Source organism: Strix uralensis, chromosome 17 (genome assembly GCF_047716275.1).
Source record: "Strix uralensis isolate ZFMK-TIS-50842 chromosome 17, bStrUra1, whole genome shotgun sequence".
Lineage (NCBI taxonomy): Eukaryota > Metazoa > Chordata > Aves > Strigiformes > Strigidae > Strix > Strix uralensis.
Genome location: NC_133988.1, coordinates 9,409,532 through 9,434,974, shown reverse-complemented (window position 1 = coordinate 9,434,974; position 25,443 = coordinate 9,409,532). Strand labels below are relative to the sequence as shown.

Below are 25,443 nucleotides of genomic sequence, written 5' to 3'. Positions count from 1 at the left end.
AAGAAAGACAGACAGACCAGTCATTTTATTCAAAACTTTTAAAAAGTTAATAGACAAAAACTGATAAATTATTCTCATTGCATCAATGAGAGATACATCATGATGGTTTCCTCTTGCCCCCACAACTTGCACTACACAACAAGGATGTTTTGTTCCCTACTAACCCCAGCTTCCTTGCAGTCATGCTGCCAGAGCAGTCCTGTACCAAACAAGCCCTTAAACCTCATCTTGCTCAGCTCTGTGCTGTGATTATACTGCACACAGCCCTGACAGGAGTCAGGGGCTCGTTCTTGGTTATACAAGAACATGTGAGACAAGTTTAGTTGTATCTGCTGTCCTACAGTATGTGCTCTGGCACCAAGGCAGACTCTGCCCACGGTGATGTTTTTCAACATTGCAGGTATTAGGTGAGGCAAGTTACTAGACCGGTTCTGGTGCCCAGCAAACATCCTTAGGAGGAAACGCTTCTGAGCTCTCCCCAGTTCTCAGCCACCTGGATTTTTCCCATGACAAGCTCAGCAGTGTCAGCACGGTACTGAGGAGCCCCCTACACATTCTGCCCCACACCCACACTACACAGTTGGCCTAGAGCCACCATCCCACAGAGACTCAGTCACCTCTCGGGCCACAGGAGTTTTAAGCACCAGTTTGCTCCAATACTGCAGCACCTCTGACCTGAAGCATCTCTACCTTGAACTCGGTGGTGGTATTTCTCTACTCAGAAAGCAAGGTATCAACAAATACAAATCAGTGGGCAAAAGCTCTCAAAAATGTAAGAGTAACTGGAAGCACTTTCAGAAGAGCCCTGCTTTCCCTCCTTCCATCTCACTGCTACAAACTCATCCCTACATCCTTCTACAGACCAAGTTTTAGTTAAAGGCTTTACAAGACTGAAAAACATTGTTCAGAATAGCTTGAAGTACTTCCTGAGGATGGAGGAACACTTAGTATAAGCAGCAGTTAATTCTAGCACCACAGCTCTGAGGCAAATGGTTTTGTTTTTTACCCTTTTTGCTTTATGCTTGCAACCTCCAGGCACAGTTTACAGGAGCTTTGAGGGGCAGAGGGAAACAATGACACAACATAAACACACATCCTCAACAGCGTACACAAACTGAAGTCTGAACAGCAGAACACCCCCTTTGTCACGCCTGCAGGAGCTGAAACAAGGTGGGTCATCTTCAGTTTTAGCTGCAGTGTGACACAAGGCTGTTCCCTCCAGTTCCCACACCACTTGCTGTCCTGCACAAGAGAAATATCCACAGGCGCAAGCTTTGGTTACAGAAATTCATGGCAGGGTGGGAAAAAGTCTTGCTCTTGCAAGTGCTGAGCACATGGACATTCAATGTCTGTATTCCACAGCTCAGCTTTGCGTTTTGGGGAATACTTGAGGACTGGACAGCTTCAGGCTTACAAAGATTTCTTCTTTTCTGGACTGAAAGGCAGATACGAGTATGTATGAAGGAGGCAAGGGGCCGTAGGACATTTTTAAGACAGCATCACACCCCAACGTAACAGATAAAAATCTAGCAGTACCATAGCTGAATGTACTAGTGCAAAGAGACTAGAGGCAGCTGCTGGCCAGCCGTCAGTTTTGCTCATTCAGGTGCGTGTGATTTTATCTGGAGGCATGAAACCCGTGTCACCCAGCGTTCGAAGTGCCACTCTTCCATTCGGACGTATCACCAAGTGAGTTATACTGCCATTGTTAAGAGACATTCGCAGCCAGCCTTCTGGGGGGAACTGCAAGGCTCTATTAAAAAAAATAAATACATTATTTATTCATAAACAGTTATATTAACATGCCCTCATAGCATCACTTTCTGCTCCAGAGTAAAAAAAAAATAAAAATCATTGGCCATTCTGCAGCTTGCATGCAAATGCTTCCAGTCAGTCAGCCTTGGAAAAACATTCTTGTGCAATCGATACGAGATTGCAGCATTGATAACTGGACCAGTGCCAGCACTGCACTTGCACAAGCAGAGTCCAGCAGATGGGTATGATTACTGTAGACAGGATTGCTTCGCATGGGCGGAAGGCAGCAGCTCTAACAGAGTCAGGTTGCTGGGAGCACTCTGAGCAACCTCGTACCAACCCGGAGGACAGACAGCACAGGTTCGAGCTGGTCACTGAGCCAAGGGCAGCACCGCACAGCCCTACGCAGTTCAGGACAGCCACAGAGGACGGCTCACACCCCTGTGGCCTCCTCCACTGAGCAAAGGTGTAAGTGGCAGACAGCACACTCCTCTGCCACGCTATTTTAGCCTTACCAGCATGGGCAGGCACGTAACGACAGCAGAGGAGAGGTACTGAGATGGGATTCGTTCTACTTGCCTGGATGTCCCTATGGAAGAAATCTACCACAACTACTTTCCCTCAGCTGTACTGTTCCCCAGAAGTGGCAAGAGAAAGTACCTTGTGCTTTTTGTAGAAACACAGTGTCACAGGCAGTCTCCAGCTGTTCTAAAATTCCTAACTGAACAGCCTCAGGACTTCAATCAATTGTAGTAAACAGCTGGAGGAAACACGAAGTTGTCTCAAACATCTTTTGTCTCAGATACTGAGGGATAACTTGGTTTTGGCTCTTATACAGTCTTTTAGAAAGGCTAAGAAATTAAGTAAAGCTACAGTCAAGCTAAATTCAAAGGGAACGTTATATGGATTGTGTTCAGTTGTGATAGCAGGTAGCCTGGAATGGAAGACACACAAGCACTTAAAAAGAAGAGAGAAGAAACAGCAAAGAGAAAAAGTATACAAGTATTTCAGAAAAAGCCTAGGTAGCAGCAAGACAATCTTTTTTGGCACAGGAAAGAATATTCTGTTTACCTGATCAATAATTTTAAGTATAGCAATTTTGAAGAGCTCTAAAGCAGCCCACAGAGCAGACAGGCTAGCATTTAACTAGCTCAGCTAAATCAAGCTAACTGAAATTGCTGTAGGTATTGATCTGATTGAAGTTTAATCACATCGGTCCTGCTCAAGACAAATTATCTTAGAGACAGTGCTTTGGTGATAAGGAAAAGGAATAAAACAGACACAACTGACAGACAGACAGGCAAAGATCCAGAATTGTTTTCTCCTTCACAAGCAACCTTGATGTTAGTGGAGTGGATCTTTCCACTACATCCACTTATAGATGCTACTGCAAAAACACACTAATACAACTTGAACATAATACAAAACTTTCCATTAGTAAAGAATTCCCAAAACCAGATCTTTGATTATGTAAGATCAAATTCACGTCACCTCAAAAAGATGCATCCAGTCAGATGCTCTTATTTGTTGTCTTTTCCAACAGTCCCCACAGCCATTGTCCTCAGGAGGTTTATGGGAAGCAGAAGCTTATGGTATTAAAGAGGCTGTTCAGACGTACAAAAAGGTTTTGAGTCTCACCAATTTAGCCATTTTCACTTTAGAATTAGAATGGAAGTGTTCTAATTTTCAAATTTGTCCTCCCTCTGCAAATTAATCCTGTGATGAAGTTGCAGAAGCAGCTGCTCACAATGCAGGCACCGATGTCCAACCACTTCAAACCAGCCAAACGACGACGTCTCCTAGCTGAGCGGTGCCATACACCACACTACTTCAGTAAAACCACGACCTTTTAAAGAACACGGATAAACACATGATCCAACACGTACCTGCACACAATATAGCGGATCACGTTGGCATGGCAGACAAAGATCTCATAGCTGTCTTCTTCCTGCTTTGCATCAGCTCTATGAATGAAGTTTCGAAAAGCAGCCTCAATTCGAGCTCCATCTTCGTAATACTGCTGATGGCACAGAGTTCAGAATTAAACACAGCTCCGAGCAGCACGTGCCATTGCCTGCATTTGCAGATGGGCTGTGTCTTCTAAACAGTTCTTTACAGGGATGCACGCTTGAGGTTGAACTAATGCTTAAGGATTGTAAGTTATTTTAACTGTTCTATACACTTACTGGGGAGGAGAAAAGTAGGCAATTATCTCAGGTCTGTGATGAAAAGCAACACCTCAGACACTGCACGTTATCACTACAGTCAACTTAAAGGATATTAGAAAAACCCACAAAAAACCCAAACAACACAAATACAGAAAAAAAACCCCAAACAACTTTAAATAAAAAGTTACCACAGCTTCTGGTTTCCAGTGAGAGACTGGAGGGTCTGGCTCTATAGGTGCTCCCTCTCTCAGCAGATCAGTACTAATTTTTTTGACTCCTGAAATATTAAATACACATTCAGAAAGGAGTTGTTACTTCACATGCTACTGCAAAGAGGCCCACAACTCTACAGTCAATACATTTTTCATATTCTTTCTTCAAGGAAGTCTTCCTCTCCATCCTAAAGACCATTTTAGTCTATGCACTTGCTGTCAAGGTGTGTGAATCTCTCCAACACAACTATTTCATCAGCAGCAAGATGAAGTTTACTCCAACTGAGAACAGCCAGACCAGCCTGGCACAGCAAGTTGAGTCTTCCCAGTCTGCTGCACTTTGAAGAAATGCATTTGCAAGGATGTTAATCTAAAGCTGTATGTCAGTTAATGCTTACTGCTAATTAATGCAATATAATGCACAGATTTGGTTAAGAGAACTGACTTTCAGCTTGTCATACCTGGTATTCTGCTAAAATACCAGACAATTATCTATGGTCAAACAGTTTAGATACTGGTATGTCTGAACAGCAGGAAAATAAAAAAAAAAAAAACACCACATAAACCAAACCAAACACCAGCACCACCCCAAACACCCATATAAACAAAGTAGCCACCCACCCACATTAAAAAATCCCTACGCCTTTGTGAGTGTGCCACATCTTCCCCCGCACACAGGACAGACAGCACACGAGGTGGGCCTCATAACTACCCCAGCAAGCATCGCTACAAAAACTGGAGTTTATGATCCTCTCTCCTGTGCTATTGCCCTGAGACTATGGACTGAGCCAATCCTGATGACCTGTGACAGTCTTTGCTTTACAAAACATGTAAGTGAAGAGCAACCAGCAGAGTTCTACAAAGCAGTACACGCAGGTAGCAGCTAGTCACTCAGAGGGACAGATCCCTCTTGTATTTTTAAAGATGAACTGGAAAAAAAGCAGAATTAGAGTTGTTAGTTTCTTTATAAATATAGACATACTCATACAAGGCTAGAAGTTGGCTAAATAACATCTCAACCTTACGGACAAGCTTAGAGTTCTACTGGAAGCGGTTCTACAGATCAGAGGACAATGAAAAATTAAGGGAAATCACTTACCTGGGAGATGTTTGCTTATAATTTCAGTTGTTTCAGTTGCTCTAGTCATGGAGGAGTGGATAATCTGATCAAATTTTAATCCCAAACTTGCCAGCCTGTGTCCAGTCAGTTCAGCCTGCTCTCGACCTTAAAAATTATATTATATAAATTGGTGACATTCATGTAAGCGCCTCACACAAACTACCAAAAAGTTACTCAGTAGTCATAAAAGGTCTCCATCAATGTCAGGTTTTTTTCCTTTCAAAAAGTAATTGGAAAATATTTTTACCAGAGTCACTACTTATTCAGATCAAGCGTATTAGCTGGACAATTTCAAGTTGTATTTCCATCAGCAGGAAAAATTAGTTGTTGGGTTTTTTTCATGAAAATAAAAAATGTTTAAAAACCCAAACTTATTCAGAGACTTTCACTAAAGTATTTAATATCCCTGCTAGCCCCATCCCAAAGGAGCCATTTCCAGTGAAGGACAGTGCTGCCCCAAGCCATGTGCCATCTCTGTGTTCGGGGAGCACAGACGAGGAAGCTGTGTCAAACAGACCCACTCAGACCTGACAGTGCATTTTTCATAAAGGCAACATCATCTCGGAACAGTTAAGAACCACAGAGGTTGCCAGGGAAGGCTTCATTCCATCTTTCAGGTAGGTAGGTGAAAAGCCAACAGACAGTGTAAGTAACTTACCGAAGGCACAGGATGAGACAGGATTAAGATTATACTTTGCTACCAGTTTAAGATAGCACCTTAGTCCTGAAATTAGCAGTTCACTCCTGTTTGCACACTGGTGATTAAGACTTGGGAGGAAAAAAGGTGTTTATACTAAACATTTGGAATTAGACTTCCAAAATCTCAAGCAGCACTGCACAATAATAATTCTTCCCCCCTCGAAACAGTCTTGTCATACATATATCAAGAAAGTGTCCACTGCCTTTAAAGTACACTATTAAAAATAATACTAATTAACATTTGAGACCTAGTCACAGGATCAATGAATTAACACTGACAGAGGTTATCCTCATTTCATGTAACTGACTACCAGTATTCCCAGAAACAGTGCTTAGCAGCAAAAGTGAAGTGTATTTAATTATAAACACTCCAACTGAAAGTTAGGGGTAATTTTTTTTTATAAATCAGCAAATTAACTAACAGAAACAAGCCACCTTTTAAGAGAAATCTATCCCAAAGTTAGTCATGGAGCTAAGCTTAAAAGCCTTAGCCCTGGGGAATTATGTCAGCTAACATGAAAATTCGCTCAAGCAACCTTAAGATAACTGGAAGTTTCTTTTGTGAAATTTCTTTATAACTGAGTGTGTTTAGAACTCCATAAAGCATGTTTTAATTTTGGATTTAGAGGATCAAAAAATGAAAAACAAACTTACTCATGACATCTTTCTGCCACAAAGAATCCAGAAAGCGGATTAAGGTTTGGCAGTGAGGCCCAGAACAGAGTTGAGTTACTGACCTGTACTCATCAGGACAGCAGCACATGAAAAACCATTTTCTCAAAAGGCAAAGTACGATGCTTCTAGTAATACATACCAAGCGGGGTCAGAGTTCTGTCTTTATCAGCACGGCCATCCAAATTATATTGAGAGTGACGGATAAGGAATATGTGCCTGGTGGCTTTTGCTTTGCAGTGATCTAAGCGTGAGGCAAGTTCTTCTTCCCCAGTCTCTTCATTTTTCTTTTTGAGGTTGATAAGAGCCAGTGGTTCACGTCTAAACAAACACATTTAAAACATCATTTTTACATAGGGGAGACTAAAAGGCAGAGGAATTTTACATTTGGATAGTCTTGCCTTGTTTCTAGATATAGCTGAAGTACTAAAATTGACTGTTTAGCCATTTATATTGTAAAACTGATTCAAACCATGGTGCAAGAGCTATAAATAAAAGCCTGCATTAAAAAAAAAGTTAATGCCATAGGTTAAAAGGTGTGACTGACACAGATAAATTTGCTGTTAGCAGCAACAGCGACCTCTCAACTAAATCTTGGGGGGAAAAAAAAAAGCAACAAATGCAATAGAAAAAGTTAAATCCTAATGCAAACAGATGGTGTACACTAAAACATATGAAAGCTACAGTCTATCTGGACAAGAAGATTATAAACACTAGCAGAGATTTCATATTTGAATTCCTGTCGATTCAATAGTTGTTCTTGGGATTTTCACTGATTTTCAGTCACAGGTATAATGGTAGGTTTTTTGACAAGAAAAACTAACCATGAATGATACCCAGGAAAAGAGGAAGAGGTGTTGACTGATCATAAAGGAAAGAAAACATTCTGTATCTAAAAGGCCCTGTGACAACACCTACAAAACTTGCACTTCATCAATCACATTTACATTCAATGACTAAACACCCCCCCCCAACAGTTTCCTAGAAAGACTCCAACTTCCAGCAGCGCACACTGAGAATTATTTTGTGCTTTAGGTCACATCAGGTCTCTCTGGTAACACTTTTTTATTTTTCAGCCTGGAGTGTTTATTTATCCTTTCATCTTTTTCATCACTCTCTCCCTTCATGCCACTTTAACCTTTCTTCCATTTTGTCACACCGCATGCTAGTCTCCCTTTCAGCATACCAGAACCTTCTCTCCTGCACACCTCCCAGGCAGTGCATCCGGTTCCTCAAGAGGACACCAGTCACAGAGGATCCTCTCCTCCCTCCCCCAGTATCACAGATTAGTGACACAGATTTCCCACTGCTGACACCAATGTTACGCTACCATCATCAACCCTGTCCAAATCTTTCACAGATTAGTCTTCTGGTCCTGTCTCTGCACTGATCCTCTACCCCATTAATACAAATCCTTTTGCTATGTCTCTCCACCTCAGAGCGTAAATCCTTTCCCTTGATCTCATACCTAAAGAAGTTAATTTATTTAATTCATACCAGACCTCACTACTTCCATTATTATAATTAAACTTGTTTCTTTATTTGTCTACAGATTTTTTTAATCCAGAATATAATTTTTATTCAGTTTGAGACAAAGTAATAGTCACAGAAAACTGCTGCTTCACATACCTATTTCTACAGTTCACAGCCAGATTGGCTTTAAAAAGCCCTGCATCCATTTTGCTGGTGAAGACTTGATTTCTATTAAACAATGAGGCTCAACACATTCCTTAAGCTGTTAAAGTTCAGCAAGGCATCAGAAATGAAACAACAGTCCAATAACAAGAAGTTCCATTCCAATTTCATAGGATACCTCCTTTGATTCAGTAAAAACTATATTGCTGAAAAAATACATTAGGAAAACAGAAAAATGTCTGAAAAATTCAAGCACATTTGTAAACATAGGGATTATTTCATCCTACTGCAGAAACACGTAACAAGAAATGCCTGGGTGAAACTCCCATCCTCTGCCCCCCAGCACCTCTGAAGTTACTTGATAGCTACATGTGCTTTCAAAAGCAACAGATGCTTTAACAAGTCATGAGTAGATAACCAAACTTAATAATATCTTCTCATAAGATAGTTTTAGAAAGTTTATGACCAGGAAAATTTTTAATACTGCTAAGACTTGTCAGTCTCACCTCTGTGCCCAGCAAGATCATGGAGCTGATCCTCCAGGAAACTGTGCTGGGGCACATGGAAAATAAGGAGGTGGTTGGTGACAGCCAACATGGCTTCACTACGGGGAAATCATGCCTGACAAATGTGGTGGCCTTCTATGACGGGGTTACAGTGCTGGTAAGGGAAGAGCAACTGACGTCATCTACCTGGACTTGTGCAAAGCTTCTGACACTGTCCCACATGACATCCTTGTCTCTAAATTGGAGAGACGCGGATGTGACGGATGGACCACTCGGTGGATGAGGAATTGGCTGGATGGTCACACTCAAAGAGTTGGGGTCAGTGGCTCGATGTCCAAGTGGAGAGCAGTGACGAGTGGCGTCCTCAGGGGTTGGTGTTGGGACTGGTGCTGTTTAACATCTTTGTTGGTGACACGGACAGTGAGACTGAGTGCACCCTCAGCAAGTTCCCCAATGACACCGAGCTGTGTGGTACAGTTGACAACACTGGAGGGAAGGGATGTGCCATCCAGAGGGACCTGGACAGGCTGGAGAGGTGGCCTGTGCCAACCTCATGAAGTTCAACAAGGTCAAGTACAAGGTCCTGTCCATGGACTGGGGCAATCCCAAGCACAAACACAGGCTGGGTGAGGAGTGGATGGAGAGCAGCCCTGCAGTGGGGGTACCAGTGCACTTGGGGGTACCAGTGGATGGAAAACTATCTGTGAGCCAGCAATGTGCGCTCGCAGCCCAGAAAGCCAACCGTGTCCTGGGCTGCATCAAGAGAAGTGTGGCCAGCAGGTCAAGGGAGGGGATTCTCCCCCTCTACTCCACTCTCGTGAGACCCCACCTGGAGTCCTGTGTCCAGCTCTGGGGGCACCAACATCAGAAGGACATGGACCTGCTCGAGCGGGTCCAGAGGAGGCCACAAAGATGATCAGGGGGCTGGAGCAGCTCCCTTATGAGGACAGGCTGAGAGAGTTGGGGGTGTTCAGCCTGGAGAAGAGAAGGCTCTGGGGAGACCTTCTAGTGGCCTTCCAGGACTTAAAGGGGGCTACAGGAAAGGTGGGGAGGGACTCTTTATCAGGGGGTGTAGAGATAGGATGAGGGGTTGTTAGGTATTGGAAATTAGGTATTGGAAAATTGGGTATTGGAAGCGTGAGGAAGGCAAAAGAGCAAAACAGTGAGAAATCTGCAAAGCATACATTTTCCTTGACACAGAGTGCCCAAAATAAACACGGGACCGGACGGAGGTCCAGTGATTTGTGTCTGATGTGGCACGAAGGAGGAATGCGAAGCAGGGTGCAGCCCGCACAGTCCCATTCTTTCACTTCAAGGACAGATTTATCTCCTGTTCTGCTCGGTTCCCTCGAAATATGATTTTTTGTAGCAACCCGCCAACTCTGTGCCTCATCCTCCCTTCTTTCCCACACAACCCAGCTGCACCCATCGTAACAAGTCGACTTTGCTTCCCGTCCTCCCTCTTTTTCCCATAAAAACCAGCCGTACCCCTTGGCACCATGAAACTATGTATTAATGATAGAATAATGATTTGACTACAGTCCCACCCACTCACCATACCTACTACAATAAACAGTACCCCAAGTTTGTACCTAGCTTGGAGGGACGATAATCCGACGCCAAATCGGAGGGACAGATCGACGGGTTTGTGATCTCACCCCCCTCCCAGAAGGGACACCTTTTGGTAAGATTCCCTCAGCTACGCCAAGTGTATCCCCGGGAACTTAGCGTGTGTGATTGCAATCGTTTTTGTTTTGGTTTTCTTTGTGTAGTGCTATATAGCCAACCTGGAGTTTGTGCGTTTATGACAGACAATCTTAAAGAATCTGTAAATGTTGCATGAAAATAAACCGTACTATTCGTGAATCTGACGGTTTCTCCTGAGTGCCTGCTTGGGCTGGGTCAGACTTATAGTCATGGTCCCAACTGGTTTACCTATTAAGGGATAAGTCCAGACGCCCCTAGCCCCTCTGATCTCTGAGGACCAGCTAGAACGCAAGGGGATTTATCTCTTACCTTAAATGCAACAGGGGTAACAGTTTTAAACTGGAAGAGGGGAGATTTAGATTAGATATAAGGAAGAAATTCTTTCCTGTGAGGGTGGTGAGACACTGGCACAGGTTGCCCAGGGAAGCTGTGGCTGCCCCCTCCCTGGCAGTGTTCAAGGCCAGGTTGGACAGGGCTTTGGGCAACCTGGTCTCCTGGAAGGTGTCCCTGCCCATAGCAGGGGGTTGGAACTAGGTGATCTTTAAGGTCCCTTCCAGCCCAAACCATCCTCTATGATTCTATGACTTGACTTAATTAGGTTTTTTTAAGCTACTGAAACATACTAGCTGACAAATGCAGTTTTCTGCATTCCTTTATAAAAAAAAAGTCATCCAAGTTCGTAGCTGGACAGAACTTTGCTAAAAAAAGCAACAGCAAGGCCAAAGACCGTATTCAAACCTAATTACAGCAAAAGTATCCATGACAGTGCCCTTTTCACCATTCTTCCGGGAAGCCTTCCACGTCAGTGAAACGTATCAGTCAGCCTGACAAATGTTTTAATTCTTGTAACATACTTTGAAATCCAAGTATTTCTACTTTTATGTCTAATAAAACTATTTGCAAGAACCCACTCAGAAAACATAGGAAGGTACCTGAAGCCCAGAAATTTAGACAGTCATTCAAAGCTTCCCCCCACACACCAAGCTTTCCAGTTAACAGAAGCTTAATAAGAACAGCTTTCAGATAAAGCATTTTACATGAATGAAACAATGTCTAGTCTTATCCAAGAACTGAACTGTACAATTCATGTGCAAGTGGCACAGACCAATGCAACATCCTAGGGGTAGCATCCTACCAGACCAATGGGAAGTTTGAAAACATACTTGCATTCTTTTGTTTTAAACTTGAAAAGCCATTAGTTGTTAAAAATATTGTAATATCTGGTTATTTGCTCATGACTCGACTTTGTAAATCATTCCCCACTCCCCTCAAAAAGAAGTGGTCAGATGCTTTGTGTATTTATAAGCCATTTAACAACTTTACATGACTTCAACCAGGTATAGCCAAAGCCATACCACACCAACTGGTGACACCAAGCAGCAGAAAACTAAAATGGATCTGTGATAATGTATTTACATAATACACTTCCACTGTCTGTACACTACGATGAATGGCAATATAGTAGACTATCCTTAACTGCTATTAAGTGTTATCTAGGTATATTTGTCCAGGCAATTGTGACTGCTGCAACAGTTATTGCACAATATCTCCTTCCTGAATTGGTTAAAAAAAAAAAGTTACGAGTCTGAAAGTACTTTAGAACCCCTAAAGAAAATCAACCACTTTGCAGAACCAGGAAGGCTAGGATCTGCAGTTAAGCAAGTAGCTTCAGTACCTCCTTCAATGTATCTGTGTAACCAGGTATAACCTTATTTAATTAAATTTTATTTTTATAACTAGTGTATGTAGCCCTATTTATATGAACATTTGATTCTGCAGCATCTCAAAAATCAAACCAGGATGCATTACACAATAAAAATCTGTTAGTGCTTAGTTTGGATTTACTATGATTAAACTGGAGCCTGACATAAGTCTCCCCGGGGAGATAATTCTACCAGACGGAAGCTAAATGAGCCAAAGCTCAATACAGATATTTGCACATTCTAATTAAAGAATCAGAAAAAATGCAGTTAACCCTTGGATAAACGTATTTCAACACTATGAAGAACACAACTAAGTTAGGTTCAAAGCAGCATTGCCTGTACAAGGATTTAAGAACACTAACTTGCAGTTTCACGGTCAGTGTAAGCCGCGGGCCTAATACACACCTAGCACGTGCAAACGTTTTTCAACCACAAGGGTCCTGTTGTTAAACAGAAAAGTCTCGGTGTAGACATAAAGCGATATTGAGGTATGGTTAATACCGTGTTAAAAAAAAACTTGCACGTCTTCGACAGAGTGCTCACACTTAGCACAAACCTAAGGTTTGCAATCTCACTGGACAAAGGCATTAGAAAAACGGGATCTGTGCACCTTTGCCGTGGGGAAAGTCTCTGAACTAGAACAAGACCCGGGGAAGGCGTCCAGAGTACTCAGGTCCTCCAGAACGTCAAGAATATTCAAGAATTTAAACTATATTTTGCTCCGAACAGTTTACCACCTAAAATTTCACCTGGAAATGAGTCCTGCGGACTCCTGACTGGACTCTAGAGGGCTGGGGTGCTCCGTCGCCCAGGGCTCTGCACTCGCCGCGGGCGAAGCGGCCGGCGGTCCACAGGGGCTCCCAGGGCCGCGCTGAGGCAGCTCCCGGGGGGAGCCCAGAGCCTCCCCTTCGCCCCTTCCCCTCCGAGGGGCGCTCACCCCCTGCCCAGAGCCCGCAGACACCCGTTCCTCCACATACGGCTCCGACGGGGGGGCTGAAGGGCAGCTCCCGCCGCCTGCCCCGCGGCTGGGGTCCCTCCGGGCCCCTCACCGCAGCCACCGCCCGGGAGCGCGATCCCCCGCCCAGGCCGGGGAGGGCGACCCCGCCGCTCCTACCTGTCCCAGTTGCTGTCCCAGTAGCCGCCGGTACCGGCGGGTCTCTCGATCCAGCCGGGGGCCGGCGGGCAGGAGGCGGCGGCGGCGGCGGGCGGCAGCAGCAGCAAACCCGGCGGCGCCGCGGAGGCGGCAGGAACGGCGGCAGCGGCGGCGGCGGCAGAGCCCCCGGGCCGCGGCTCGGCAGCGTCGCCGCCGCGGGCCGGCTGCTTGCCCACGGCAACGGCGGAGAAGAGGACGGAGCCGCCGGCCAGCCCGCAGGCGGCCAGCGCCAAGGCACGGCGGAACGACATGGCGCGGGCGGCGGGCCGCGTGCCCCCTCAGCCCCGGCGCCGCGCGCAGCGCACGACGCGCCGCCCCGCCCCGGACGGAGCGCGGCGTGGGGCAAGATTCCTCCGCGAAGGCGAGGCGGAAGGAGCGGGCGCCCGGCGCTGCACAAGCTCCGACCCGGCCCCTCCCTGCCGCGGAGGGCGCGTCCCGCTCGGCCAGGCCAGGGGCTGAGGCGCTGGGGGCGGCGTGAGCCCGCCTGACGACGGCCTGGGCCTAAGGCCTGGCCTTGGCGCAGCCCGAGCTCAGCTTCCCGCAGCCGGGCTGCTCCGGGGTCAGGCTGGAGGGCTGGGCTGCAGGCTGAAGTGGCTGATCCTGCCCGGCCGGTCGAAAACCGGTTTCTGCCCCAGTCAGGTCACTGGGAGCCAGGGGAGGGGCTGGGCAGGGAGGTGACCGCAAGCCCTGTTCGGTTTAATTAACTGCTCAATGCAGGTGCCAGCGTGAGCGCTCCCGGCAGGAACGGGAGGTTGCCGCTGTCATGGGCAAAGCGTGCATCGTGTGCAGGGACGAGCTCTGAGCTGACTTACACAGGAATCAACCTTACAGCCAGCCCTGGAAACCGGGAATTTACAGCCAGCATTGGGTTCCTGGGGTTGGAAACCGGGAGCCTGGGTTTTAGCTCGGCTGGGCTGAGCAGAGCTGAGCTGGCTTAGCCAGGGCTGGGCGTTCCCGGCCCGGCCTCACACCAAGGAGCCCTCTCTTTTTTGCGCTCTCTTGCCTAAACGCTGCTCCTCGCTTCACAAGGAGAAAGATCTCGGTTGAGCTCCACCATCATTGTGCTGTGCAGAAGAAACTATGTGGTCAAACTGGAACGTTAATTATCTGTAGATGAGCAATGGTACTGTCTTAATAACCTCGCAACAGAAGCCCTGGGGAAGGAGAAGCAGACAGACCACCTTTTTTTCTGAGCACCAATTTCTACCTGTTAAATTCAGCAGTTTGCAAATGGTGACAAATGCTACAGAGTGTGGATCTCAGGATGCTGGCAGATTTTACAGGTTCCATTATTCAGCCTTTGCATATTTAACTATGCGTTCTTATCATTCCCATCCACCTGTTCAAGCTTTGTTTCCATACCCACATTCCCCACACTACAAATTGCACTATTCGTGTTATTCCACTAATATGCCAGCTGGGTAGACAGATCTCAACAGCCAGACTTCTATCAGTGTGAATGACTCCAGAACAACTGAAAAAAACCCCTGTTCCCTTCCTCCAAGCACGCAAAGATCTGTTCTGCTTCGTCGTGGAGCTAACAGGCTCCATCGTTCTGCGGGACTTGTGGCACAACTACAAGGATGCTGTGGCTGCCCCAAAGAAAATGGTCTTTCTGCTAAAGAAGTTAAACCACTTTTCAGCTTTCCCAGCTGAGTGCCTTTCCCCTGTCCACCACTTTGTGTCTCTGTCTCACACGTATATGGTGCAGACAGAGAAAGAGACCTCGCTGTAGTACAGGTCCTTCGGCTCTTGGACATTTTACAGATCAACAGTGGCCCTCGGGTCGGACAAGTGAATCAGAGACCCTGATGAAAATTTGCTACAGACTAGATGTTTTTTCCTCTCCTTTATCTTTCTTGACTGCCTCATTCTCTACATTTAAGGTACTCAGCTTTCTGTTTCTTCTTATATATCTCTAAAATTTTAATTTGATTATTTTTCCTTAGTTTATCTTGGAAGTATTAGCCCTTATCATAGAGGCAAGCGTGCATATTTACACTGTGTATATTCTTTCTTATCAAGAGCCCAGAGTTTATTTTCAAAACTTCACATCCAGTTCCTCATAAATAGCACACTTCTTCCCCAGTTCTCAGTCTCCTAGCTTCCTGCAAGTGACTTCTAAATCTTTTCCCCCCATAATGCCTTTTGTCTTTTATCCCGCATAACACTCATTCTCCACTAGCTCTCCCACTTCTATCCTACCTCTTCCCCTGCAGACTGCCCTCTAACCTGACTCCCAGCTGCCATATTTGGCCTCAAACAACTCACAAAAGAAGGAAAAAACTGCACCAGATACCATCATCCACTTGGGGACAGGCTGAAGCTGGATGGTACAAATAGTGCAATTCCTGGTAAACCTCTCAACTGCTTAAACTGAATTCTGAAATCATATGGTTCAGTGCTATTAAAGGTGCAACAGCTGCACAAATATCCTACACTTGAGGTCAAAATCCCGGTATAGACAGAGGCAAGTTTGCTGAGTGCACAACAGTGGCACCAACTTTAAACAGAGCCGAACTCAGTCCACTGCCAGAAAAGTTTGAGACTGTTGTTAGGCAATAATAAAAATTGTTTCCTCAGCAAAAATGTATTGCTGAACATCTGGGCAATCTCATTGTGCTCGAAAATCAAAATGGATAATATTGATTGTTTGCCTCAGTGCCGCATTTTGGATGTCATTCTTCCGCGATAACGCTTCACCATTAGAAATCTCCTGTGCATATGCTCACATTCTGCAGTTTATTTTTGTTTGCTTTAGGTACTATCATCCTTACACACTTTATGTGCAAAAGTCTTTTGAGATTATCTTTGATTTTGCTCAATAAGTCCAGTTAAAGTTATTTTTTAATTATATTATGTTTACCATTTTGTAAAACTTGCAATTCAATTAGGTTAAAAAAACCCCTAAAAATAATTTGAAGTGTTACCACTAGCTTGAATATACAGAGCTGCATTACAACTACTTAAATTCTTGCTCTTTGTTTTTTGTATATATTCATATTGCTACTATTCTAATCCACTTTTATTGTGTCGTATTTCATCTGTGAGCAGAAAATCCATCTAAGAGGATAACAACCTACTGATGGTACCCACTAATGGAATTATTCTGTTAGCTAAAACAGTAAATGCTCGTGTTATGATGTCATAGGTTGAATACTGAGGGATGATTCCCAGGGGGATATCCCATTTCTGTGGCTAGACACAGAGATACCTTCAAGCAAGTTGCCCAAGGTTAGGGTGGCCTCTTAACTATGTTGTGACCAGAACAAAGCAAAACACAAGTCAGAAAACCAGTACGGTTGACAGAAAAGTCAGTACAGATGTGGCCTGATAAACGGTGTTGCTTTACCCTGGCAGGCAGAAAAACCTTGTGGCAACAGCAGGAGCAACAGCAGCCCTTGGGGTTAACTCCACTACAGGAGGAATATGAAGAACTTCTGGTTTCTGTATGGGACCTGGATCACTACAGGGATGAGTCAGTGTTTGGATGAGAGCAAGGGCAGGTCTCTAGCCTGCAATTGGCAAGCAAAATTTATGAACTTTCAGGCATTTTTTTAAAACAAAACAATTGGAATAGTAAAAGGTAATTTGAAACAAGGAAAATGTGGTTTTGAAAAGCCTTTTCCATCACCCCAAGCGCGTTTACTCACCATGTATCACCTTCCCAATGTAAAAAAAAAACAACTGTAAAGTTATTCTCAAAAGAGACAGAGAAAGAGAAAGGAAACATTATGTCATTTGATCCAAATGTATTCAGACATATACTGTGGACTTACTGCTGGCTTTCTTAAAGGAAATATTGATGTCATCCTGGCCTGCTTCAGACCCAGCAAAATTTAAATGATACACTAGTTTAAACATTTGGGTTATAAAATGATGCTACTTAAGCTCACTTAATACATATTTTTTTATAGAGCAAGAGAGAATACTGCTTTTAAGCAACTTTGGTTTGTATGACTTGACCAGTTAAAAAAAAATAATTTTGAAGCAGGTAGTGGCTTCCTGACCATATCTGACCACATCACTGAAGGGTAAGCACAACCACGCAAGTACTGTGCTGGTTAAATACAGCACAAAATTTAGGGAGATTTTGACATGAAAGAAAGTGTGTATATATATGTTAGCAGTGATTCAGATCTTGAATTTAATCTAGGTGTTGTGAGTCACTCACTAGGATCCTTCAGAGGATCCTTTCTTTTGACCAGAAAAAAATGAGAGAGAAGCTCATTTAGGATGAAAGCCTTGTTCTCTTCCCTAGACACACTCTCTGTAAGCATATTTAACACGAGGCTTCACCTTATCTAGAGCATAAAAAGTCTTTATATCATGAAAGATTAATCCATTTTTTAATTTTACACTCACAATCACCATCTTTCTAACTGAAGTAGTGAAATAAATTTCTTTAGTAACACTGGGTATCACTGGTAAACTGAAGTACCTCAAATACAGCTGTAAGGAACTGCTCTTCTTTCCTGTGACTGAATCTCTTTCCTCTTCAGTACACTGTGACTAAAGTCCCATTAACACTGAGAATTAAAAAATCTCCGTGCAAGGTCTTGTACTTCTTACATTGTCCCAAAATGGTTGAGACTGCAATGACAGGATAGCTCTAGGATAAAAGTCTGTCTTCTGCGTATTGGTGTTACGAAGCCTTGCCTGTGATGAAAAGCATAAGAAAAGAGTTGCTACAGAGGGCAAGACTAAAAACTTTTAGAAAACTCCTTCAGGGGTGGGGGGGTGTTACCTGCCAGATCTTCACTTGCTCTCAAATCACATGGGTGCGTGCCTTGAATGCTACAGGGCATTGCAGATTTATGAAAATGGATGTCACCCCATCATGTATAGGGCACTGTGTTTTCAGCTTTAGGTGTCTAACAGTTCGTTATCAATGAGTCCTTCTCAGTATCCTAGCTTTCAGTTATTTAAAACCAGAAGGTTTCACTCCACCAAACACATTCAGAGTTACAAATCAAAAGATACACAAAAAATAAATTTGTGAAAGGAAAGACCTAAAAAAAAAGTAATTTCTGAACTGGTAAACTAGTTTTATTAACACAGTGCCTAGCCCTTTCATTAAGTAAACACATCTAGTTCTACCCCTGAAGTCATACTCATGAAACTAAGGGTTTATAACAGCAATACTAACACTACATTATCTAATGTAACGCTCTAATAAATAATGATGTATCACGCCAGAAGGGTTTAATTTGAAACAGATGGTCTAAGGAATGGAAACATAAGCAAAGTATTTTACTGTAATCACTAGCCAGGAAACAAAAGGGGATTTGATATTATTGTCTCAAGGACCACACTCCCCCCTTCCTATTCCCTCCAACGTTTTGTCTTAGATAACAGTAAACTTTTATTTTGCTAACGAATCACAGGTGCTGCTGATAGCTCACAACACTGAAACAGAACTCAGGCATTTTTCCTAATCCTGATTAGCAAGTGAGGATTTGCTTTTGCAACAGCATTTGCTGCTTTTACAAGGTTCAATTGATTTCTCTTTACATAATTTTCTTTATGTTTTTTTTTTTTTCTGTTTTAGAAAGGGAAATAAATTTGTAGTTGTTATGGAATTGACAGTGTTGGCTTCTGTTGCATTTGATAGTAACAGTCACTACTAAATGCTTAATATTTAGGCACCACAGTCTATGCCCTAAACCCAGCTCTGCTTTTAGGTGGCAAACCATTAGAAGACCTATTCTGCAAAATTCACTTAGCAGGACAGAGAGCATTCTGCTTGCAAATTCCTTTGAGGTACTGTGACATACATAATTACACAGTTTAGGCGATTTCTAGTTTTAATGATCCATTTAATGCTTTACAAGAAATATAAAAGCAAAATTCTAGCTCCCCAAAACTGGATATCCTTTCCCATCTCTCTGTCAGGAGCTGTTTCAGATACTCCCTGCTTCTGAAAAAATCACTCTAGGGATGAGCTTGGCACAGGTTGTCTAAACACCGCTGTTCCTTTTTTTGGAAAGAGGATTTAAATGCAGTGTTTTCACATTCAAGCTGCATTGAGGCTGTGTAGGCAAAACCCTGGGATGAAATAGTTTTTGGGGAAGTGACACTAACTACAGGTCTGCAGAACCTGTGAGATAGTCAGCCACATACGTGACATTCTCTGCTGGTGACACAGCAGAAATAGCAGCTGCAGCTCAGATTTAGCTAGACGAGCTTTCTGCACACCACCCACGTTTCAGAGAGACTAAGGCCCAGACCAAGCAAAGCACTTGCTTAGACTGCACCGACCTTTAAGGACATGAATAATCTTTATGAAGTCAGTGGACCTTGTCAGTATTGTGCCAGTGTTTGAAAACCCTACCCTTTTCAGGAGAAATAATGAGCTTGACAGTTATTTTTCTCAGATTTGGGGGGTTTTGGAGAGGTAGCATTTTTGTATTTCAAGCTTTTCTCTGCAATGCTGAAGACATTTTTTTTCCCCTACCTCTAGTGAAAAACTCAGAAACCCCCATAAGCAAGTGTTTACTTGAGACTTCAGGAGCTTGGGGCCTTAAAAATGCCAAGCATTGTGAGATCAGTCCAAGTAGCTTGAGAAGTAAGAAAAGTTAATGGGATATTCAACTGTTTAAACACAGAAGTGTGCTTAAGTGTCTTACTACACATTAGTCACACTGTCTAGTAAGCTTGGTATAAAGCCAGGAGCTAAGAATTCTTTATTATTAATTGCTATTCTCTTGACTTCCTGTGTGACAAACACTTCGGTAAGAAATGGCCTGAGAGCATTGTCCTGGGTGCTCTACAGAGACTGTGTGAGCACAGGCTCCTCTCAGTCCCTGTGTGGATGAATTTCACACTGTGTTCTCTGGGTTTGTACCTCTAAGGAGAATACCTGTGGAAAGATGAATTTGTCCCAGTGACAGTATTTCTCAAGAAAAAAGGGATGTAACGTACATCTACATGACTGATGAGACACAGAAATAGCCTTGCCTCTGCCGACAGATGATGAGCAGAGCATCAGACTAGCAGTACTGTCTCCTGACAGCGTGGTCAAGAGCCATTGCTTCCAAGTAAGAGGAGTTCGTACAGTTCCTATGTCTGTTCAGGGTTTATTTCTGCCTGAACACAAAATGCAAAGTTCAGGACTGAGGAAACAGAGTCTAATCTCAGTTACAACAATCAGCACCTGGATCCTGTGGAGGTATTCCAAACTTCCATTAGTATAACTGAGACCTGTCCTACAGCGTAACACACACACACTCCCACAGTCTGAATCTCCTAGCTGGGAGCAGCACATAATGATGTTATTTCACCTGAGAATACTTTTTTTTTCCATCAGCAAGTAGAAAATCATGGAGAGCACCTTCTCATATTACAATACTCATTACCACACATGTAGTCTTTCTGTCTCATTCCCAACACTAATAAGCATAGTACCTAATTATCCCCATTTATAAATAACATTCTCGATCCTATCTCTGTCCAACAACGTTCTGGCAGGCATCCTCCAGCAGAAGATTTGAAATTATGTCCCTGCCAAAAACTATTGCTGCTGATGAATCACAGCACACACAATTGAAAGGCTGTGGTTGATTTTATAAATATCTGCGCACATACATATATATGTAAATGTATGTATATGTGAGTGTGTGTGTGCAACTTGGAGACTGCTATACATATAGATCAGGCAGAATGGCATGGTGGCTTTTTCTCTCTTCCAAATGATGTTACTGAGCTCATTCAATCAAATTTCTGCTAATGTATTTGTGCATATCATAGGGAAGTTTTAAGGACCCTCAGGTGAGAATCAGCCCTCTGCATTGAGCTAGTCTGACCACCACATTAGTTTAAGTTATCGGAGTCACCAGTTGTAAGACTCAAGTGATGAATTTATTATTGAGCATAGAATTAGGCACTCATGGAACATCCAATGCACTAGGCTCCAAAAATCAACCGATGTCAACCCTGACTAGAGGGCATTGCTTTCACATCCCCATGCAGGGGATTGCTAACAACAGTAGCAGAGTTAATGCTGTGCTGAAGGATACCTTTGTTGCTTTTCTCTTGGTCCCGTGATACAGTTTTCACAACACTCTGTGACAATTTAATCTGCTTTCTTGAAAAAGTTCTGCCTTGTGTTTTCATTCTGCTTTTTGGTAATTTCATTTACTGCTCACTGTTTCTTGTACTGTGGAAAACAGAGATACTCATTCCTTGTTTGCTTCCCCCATGGCATTAATTATGTAATTTGTCAACTTTAAAACCAACTGGGTTCAAGAGAGAGTTCTTGATGGGAGATGCTCCACAGAGAAACTCTGTTTTTCTGTCCTAAGTGATTTGCCACTAGCACTTATTGTTATAACCTGGTGTGATTTACCACTGACTTTGCTTCAGAAAGGAGGAACGCATGAAAATTACTTAGCTGAAATGAACTACAAGTTCATTAGCTAAAATAATTGTTGCTATCAGTAGGAATTTGTGCAGAATTCTTTTTAAAATATTAGCAAAATCTACTTTCAGCAGCCACTGCTGTGGCAATAGCCGAAATACGCAGTATACATTTTATGCAATTTTTTTGAATCTGTTTCAGATCTTCTGTAACATTTTATAACTGCAAAATGAAGACTAATAAGCAATTATTGCTTATTTATATATAGTTGCTCCAGATTGAATTTACGTTTTGTAATTGATTTAATATGTCATATAAAACATAACTTTGAACTGTAAACTGGCCTGGAAAAAAAATTACAAATGTTTTCTTCTTGCCAACTTCAACAATTTGGACAGGGGAATTACTTTTACAGTTCTTCACTCTGGCTTTTTTACAGTGCATTTGACAGACACATGGCATTGAAAGACTGGTTGCTGCTTAAAATTAAAAAATAAATTTTATACTTATGTTCATCCAAGATAAGTGCAGAGCAATGTGGAATTACCAAAACCTAATGGCTATCCTGTGAGGACAGAGATCCACTGGAACTTCCCTGCTAACCTGCTTTCAGTCTCCAGCCTTATTTACATAAGGCTCTGAAGATTTATGTTATTACTCTGCCTTATACCCCTGCCCTCATCAAGGCCCTGCCTACATTATAACCTTCTGTCTTTCTGCAAAATAGTGATGGAAATCCATCTGGAGCAGGAAGAAGAGATCTTCTATGTACTTAACAGCATGCTGCCTGACCAAGCCAATCAATCCTTCATGCTGATAGAAACAGGAGGAAATTTTTCTTGCTAGCAATAAATGAAACTGCCCTTTGCTCTCTTTTGACATTGCCTATTCCCTTTCATGTCAGCTGAAGACACTTCTTTTCTCTTTTTCATTACCTCTGTTTTCTCTTTGACCTGAGCTAGGGACTGTAAGAATGCCCTCTGAAGTGTCACACCTCTGTCACAAGGCATAGTGTCCATATGGTCATCATATAGCCTCTACCAAACAATGCCCTATTGCCAACAGATTTCAGATCTGTCCCCAAGGAACAGCCACGTGACCCAACACTGCAAGTCACTTAGCAATTTAAATCCAAAGGATCTCAACTTCTGTGTCATACTGGAATAACAGCTGCCAAGTATGATGTGACTTTCCCAAGGTCACAAAGTAAGTCAGTGACAGAGCTGCAAACATAAACTGTGTCACCGTTTCCCAAGTCTGTGCCTCACCTGCACTGGGTGGCAGGTAACACATCCTGATCGCGAAAGAGAAAGACCCCAGAAGAGCTCACTGCTTAAAACTGCCCAGTGTTTGAGCTAGGAGGGAGCACAGACACACTGTACCTAGAACGACACTTCACAGCTCTGCTTCAGGCAGGCAAAACATTTCTGGGTGCAGGGGTTGTGTAATGACTCCATCCAACAGCAGGATGCTCAGATTCCTTCTGGTGATCAATCTCTGTATATCTATAAAAAAACCCAAAAACAAGGATAGCACAAGTCTCTTGTACCCAAAAAGGACTACTCCATCATTTGTGACACAGTGCTGAGATGCAATTTTGCAGCATCCAGGGCTTTAGATATATATGAAGAGAGTCTGTATAGATATCTCTAGAATTTGTGTAGATATAAATCAGGAAAAAAATTATTTTCAAAAAGAAATTAAACTACTCATAAAGAATTATATAAATTCTGTAAAAATGAGGCAGAAATACATAAATTACTACAGTATATTTTCTTATGAAGGTTTTAGGGGTTTTGAAAAATGTAGCTATTCTGTGCTTCAGCATAAGTGGAAATAAATATATTTATTTTGCCTTTACAGTAAAACTCATGCAACTTCTGTTTACACATGCACACACCTAATCTTTCTATCCCTTAAAGCAGGATATGCTTTCCCACATTCAAAATCCCAGTGATTAATAATTTCTAACTCTTTTCTGCCTCTTTATTAGAAAGGGAGTATTGAGTAAAAGACCATATTAGAAAAAGAATTATTTTGTGCACTAATAGGCAACGTTATTCCTTCTTCGATAATCTTCATGTGCTATGAATACAGTACTGTAGATAAATAGATATGTATTTCTGTACAACATTAAAACAGACACAAAAAAGACAGGAATTAGTAACAGTTTTCTCATAGCAACATAGCAGCTTAGTCCTTGCTCTCAAGAAAAAATGTAAAAGGCTGTATTTCCTCAGCAGCCCACAACATGTCAATGGCTGCAAAACTCAGCTCTCACTGTGTTCTGTGCCGCAAAAGCACATTGCAATGTCCCCCCTTTTGAGGTCATTCCCAACCTATAGCTATTTCTTTTACTGTATTTCTGCTCAGTAATCTTAGTTGTTATTATTATATATATGTACAACTATTCCAATAAACAGGCAGGGAAGAGCAGAACTGCTTAAGGCAATGAAGCATATGGTCTCTTGGAATGAGGAATTGTGCTGTGTGGGTATTAAGCAGAGGGTTTGGATTGTAAGAAAATATGCAGGAGGTCAAGGGAAGGATCTAGGCAGAAATGTCTTTCACATTATTTACTAAGCTTTCCAAAGTCAGTGTGAAAGACCAAGACTACTGTCAGCAACACCCATCACACAAACACCAAAAAGTTTCCTCCCCAGGAACATGACCTGGAGTGATGCTTTCATCTGAGGTTAAATATGCCCCAAATCTGCCCTGCTGCTCCTGGATACCTATGGAATGCATCTGCTTGGCTCGAGCTACACAGCTGATCGCAGAATGATAGAGTTTGAGCCTCTCACAAACACATCACATTTGTGAGGTCAGGAAGTCGCAACCCCATCTGGCATGGAGCAAAGAGGCATGGAAAGATGTACGAGTCAGCAGTAATTTGTAGTGGAGCCAGGAACTGGTGCCAGAATGCCTGAAGCCCATTCCTGCGCCTTAAGTGCAGACCAGCTTTCCAGCTGAACATCTAACTGGTACATCTCTTACTGCGAATTGCAGCTTAACACTGGGAAACTGCCAACAAGATAGCAGTGCAAAGCACGTGCCTTTTGATATGGAAGATTGTGGCCAACAACAGAGAAGTTTGTCTGCATTATGTCATAGTATGTCTGAAAAATTAGTCATAACCAAGTGCCACCTATTTATAACTACTTACTTCTCTGGTTTAAAGTCTGATATTTTAGACATCTGTCAATGAGACAATAAGGGCTGATCCCAAGGGCAGAGGGATTCATAATATTCAGGCTGCAAAAAGAGGATCATGCTGTTACTAAATTTACTCAAGACACTGCAGTTTCTACAAGGTGAGTTTTTCCTAAGAAAAAGTAGCATTGGTTTGTATTTATAAAAAAAACCCAAACAACAAAACCCCTTTCACCATCTGTTCAAATGACTGTACAAGAGAAAAAGCTGACAGTAAAGCTGTATTCCGCTAAACCACCTGTGCCCAGGACTAGAATCACATTATAATGCCATTTCATGAGCTTCCAACGTTATCTTTGATCCAAAGATCCCCATGTGCTCTGCACCTACATAACTGAAAGAGGCTTTCAACAACATATGGTCCATGGCAGGGAGGTGTGCTTTGCAACTGGCACACACTGGAGCCATCCACCACATATCCACCGAAGCAGTGAAAGCAGAAAGAAACCACTGCCCTGGACCCACTTACCTGCACGTTGCATGAAAGGACAAGCCAGAAGGCAGAAGAGCATCACGTTGTTGCTTCACTAGTAAACCCAAA

General features: G+C 43.0%; 1 protein-coding gene across 2 annotated transcripts; it reads right to left on the bottom strand.

Moving 5' to 3' along the window:
- Positions 1-6: 6 nt before the first annotated feature.
- PGAM5 (PGAM family member 5, mitochondrial serine/threonine protein phosphatase) lies at positions 7-13,769 on the bottom strand. Of its 2 annotated transcripts, none has more exons than XM_074887409.1 (6): positions 13,292-13,769; positions 6,769-6,947; positions 5,235-5,360; positions 4,112-4,200; positions 3,642-3,772; positions 7-1,753 (listed from the first exon to the last, which is right to left on the bottom strand). In XM_074887409.1, exons 1-6 carry the CDS (start codon positions 13,579-13,581, stop codon positions 1,603-1,605), a joined length of 966 nt encoding a protein of 321 aa, XP_074743510.1. In that variant the 5' UTR covers positions 13,582-13,769; the 3' UTR covers positions 7-1,602. The 2 variants fall into 2 exon arrangements, with proteins under 2 accessions (XP_074743510.1, XP_074743509.1); XM_074887408.1 differs by having other exon boundaries at positions 3,642-3,775; positions 13,292-13,764.
- Positions 13,770-25,443: the final 11,674 nt, after the last annotated feature.